This window comes from Nylanderia fulva, unplaced genomic scaffold (genome assembly GCF_048542155.1).
Source record: "Nylanderia fulva isolate GAGA-0341 unplaced genomic scaffold, ASM4854215v1 Scaffold25, whole genome shotgun sequence".
NCBI classification, from domain to species: Eukaryota; Metazoa; Arthropoda; class Insecta; order Hymenoptera; family Formicidae; genus Nylanderia; species Nylanderia fulva.
Window position 1 is genome coordinate 1,317,876 of NW_028190314.1, and position 2,913 is coordinate 1,320,788.

The window sequence follows — 2,913 nt, forward strand, 5'->3', positions numbered from 1 at the left end:
TTCACTGTACAATTATATTCTTTTACGTTATAACAATTGAGTAGTCGAGTAGCATATTTTGCATTATCGATAACAACAGTAGCGTGTCACTTGTCTTAATCCCTAATTTTATATATCATTGGAGATAAGTAATCCGCAAGAATAAAGATTATAATCAGCACTGCAGTGAAGTTACTACTATACATCTGTAGATAAGCGGTCCGCAAGGAGAATTCGAAAAACCGACACGATGTTCAATGTATTTAATGATCTTCTCGAAGGATGAAGAATATATGAATATATGGGGAATAAAAGAAAAAAAAGGCGCGGTTATCAATTTTTTGAACCCTCGCCTCAAAACTTCCTCTCTATGCAAAGCGCATAAAAACAGAAATTGTGCAATAATAAAAAGTAGGACACCGGAATTCATCTATCTTTATATACATATATATGTGATTTATTATATATTATTATTCGATATATTTTCTCGAAGATATAATCGTAATATATTTCTACGTAGGAAAGTTCCACTTAACTAAGTAGTCAAAATATTAAAAAATAAATAAATTTTATATCTAACGAAATATCACACTTAATAGAAAGCAAGCGAGACAACGACGATTTGAGTTTTCAATAAAACAATATATACAATATAAACAGAAATTGCGCGTCAATTGCAAGCTTGGAAATGCAAGAGATATCACGCGGATTATGCATTATGTTACATATAGCACATTCTTTTATTACATATTAGGACAGAGCACAGAATCCATTGGATCTGTCACTATGCTCGATCGAGTGAGCAATCCGTCCTCAAATTGACCATCGTCCGCGATTTGCCATTCCGGACCGCGAAGAGCCTTTTTCCGTATAAAACGATTTACCAATTTTGGATTTGCATAAGACATAGTCAATCTGCAGCCCCAGGATAGAAGTGCCAAGGGCTGCAAGGATAGAATAATAATTAGCAGAGATAGATATATAGCTAAACTTCTAAGAATATATATTGCAATTAAGAAATAATAAAATAATAGATGAATTTAATCATATATAGAAATTAGAAGTGACTCAAGAAACATTAGAAAAAGATGTATGTAATGAAAGAGAAACTATTTTTTAAAACAATTTTAATACTTACACGTTCCTCGTCCAGATAACTGTATGGTGTGATAACATGTCGCCAGAGACACTTGTTAACCAGATTTCTCAGACGTTCTACTTCCAACGGATTCGCGCATGGATGATATAACATGACGATCGCTCCATGCTGTCAATAGAATAAAAAGGAATAAATAGGATAAATGTAAATGATACTTTAATATCAAATTTCCTAATGATATATTATAATGAAATTACCTCAAGACTATGCAACCATCTCTGTTTTGGCAAATATTCGTATTCTCCATAAACTGGCCACAAAGGTCTATGTGGACCGCTGTAAATCATATATAAATATTATTAAAAATTAATGACATTTATAAGTACTTTACAAGAGAATATAATTTACTTACTAAACAGGAATGTCGACATCATATTCGATTTTTTGATTCATACATTTGTGAGTAGCCTGAAAAAATATTTTAATCAAAATTCATGTACTAATTTAATTAAATCCACACTAGTGTACATTGGCTGTCACATACAAATAGCATAGATAAAACAGTAAAATAATTAACTACTAGGAATTTTAATTGCTATTCAAAATTAATAACAATAACTCGTAGTATTAATTACTTTACTGTTTTAATTACTGTATTATTGTAAATTTGTATACGACAGTCTTTAATGTACAACCAGTGCACACCAGCGCATCTACAATTTGCTACAAATAACATTGGTACATTGATAACAGTATAAAATTTTTTACCTTGTACATTTTTGGAATGTTCTCACAGTAGATTTTCGGTGTAATTATACTTGGTGCGATTGTATTGCCATAGCATGTATATTCCACTGGTGTATGATCCCAATCAACAGTTAAATTAGTCTGAAATGTTATCGCTACTAAAATATACATATGCGACAATTCAAATACAAATATTCAGATACTATTTTTTTAAAAAAAGAGAATCTGTATGATGGGGAGCAATATTAATACCTTAGCATCATCACATTGTGGTGACACATGACCCATATACATGTTATGAGGATACTCTGTGATAGATTCATATTCATATAATCGTTTCTTTGGCAATATTTTAGATGGCGGTGTTGAATCATCCGGTCTCTCAGGCATCCAACGTCCGGTCCAATTCTCAAGACTATTCTCAATATTTCTACGATTCTCCTTGTTCTTGTAACTGTGCAACAAATGCATTAACTGTTGCACAACATTTTCATCCTGTTCCTCAAATGCATTCTTATAATCTGCAAAACAATTGAATGATCAGTTGACAGCATAGATACATTTTAATAGATCTATTAAATTCTATTATATATTTATTTTATGTCTATTATATATTGATATTATTTAATATCTACGCTAGGTAGAGAAACTGAATAATTCAATCTACAGTTTAAAAGGAAAATAAATTGACTGAAAATTTTTGAAAAAAAAAATAAAAGAAGGAGCTGTACATATAAAGCTTAGCATTCTTTAAGGATTTAATTATTTGCTAATGCTAGAATATTATTTTTATAAACAGCTATCATTCCGTGTTCTAGGTTAAAACTGACACGAATACAATTTGTCAAAAGCATTTTTGCAATACCTTCGTATCTCTGCGGATGCGTATCTACGAAACTCGCCGTCACGAAAATGCAGATGACGAAACCGAAGGCTAGGCAGGTCATCGCGCTTCATTCGTTGCAAATATTGCGAAAAAAGACTGCTGCTTACTCGCAACGCACATCCATCTGTTTGTCATGCGCAAAAGCAAAAGAGGGCGTTGCAGGCGTAGAGAGGGACGGAAGTCGGAAGTGAGTGGCTCCATC

General features: G+C 32.2%; 1 protein-coding gene across 1 annotated transcript; it reads right to left on the reverse strand.

Moving 5' to 3' along the window:
• LOC114941113 (uncharacterized) lies at window positions 1–2,865 on the reverse strand. Its single transcript, XM_029315997.2, has 7 exons — window positions 2,691–2,865; window positions 2,078–2,346; window positions 1,847–1,966; window positions 1,491–1,546; window positions 1,336–1,414; window positions 1,118–1,246; window positions 1–923 (listed from the first exon to the last, which is right to left on the reverse strand). The coding sequence occupies exons 1-7, from the start codon at window positions 2,770–2,772 to the stop codon at window positions 723–725; spliced, it is 936 nt and encodes a 311-aa protein (XP_029171830.1). The 5' UTR covers window positions 2,773–2,865; the 3' UTR covers window positions 1–722.
• Between the last annotated feature and the right edge of the window lie 48 nt (window positions 2,866–2,913).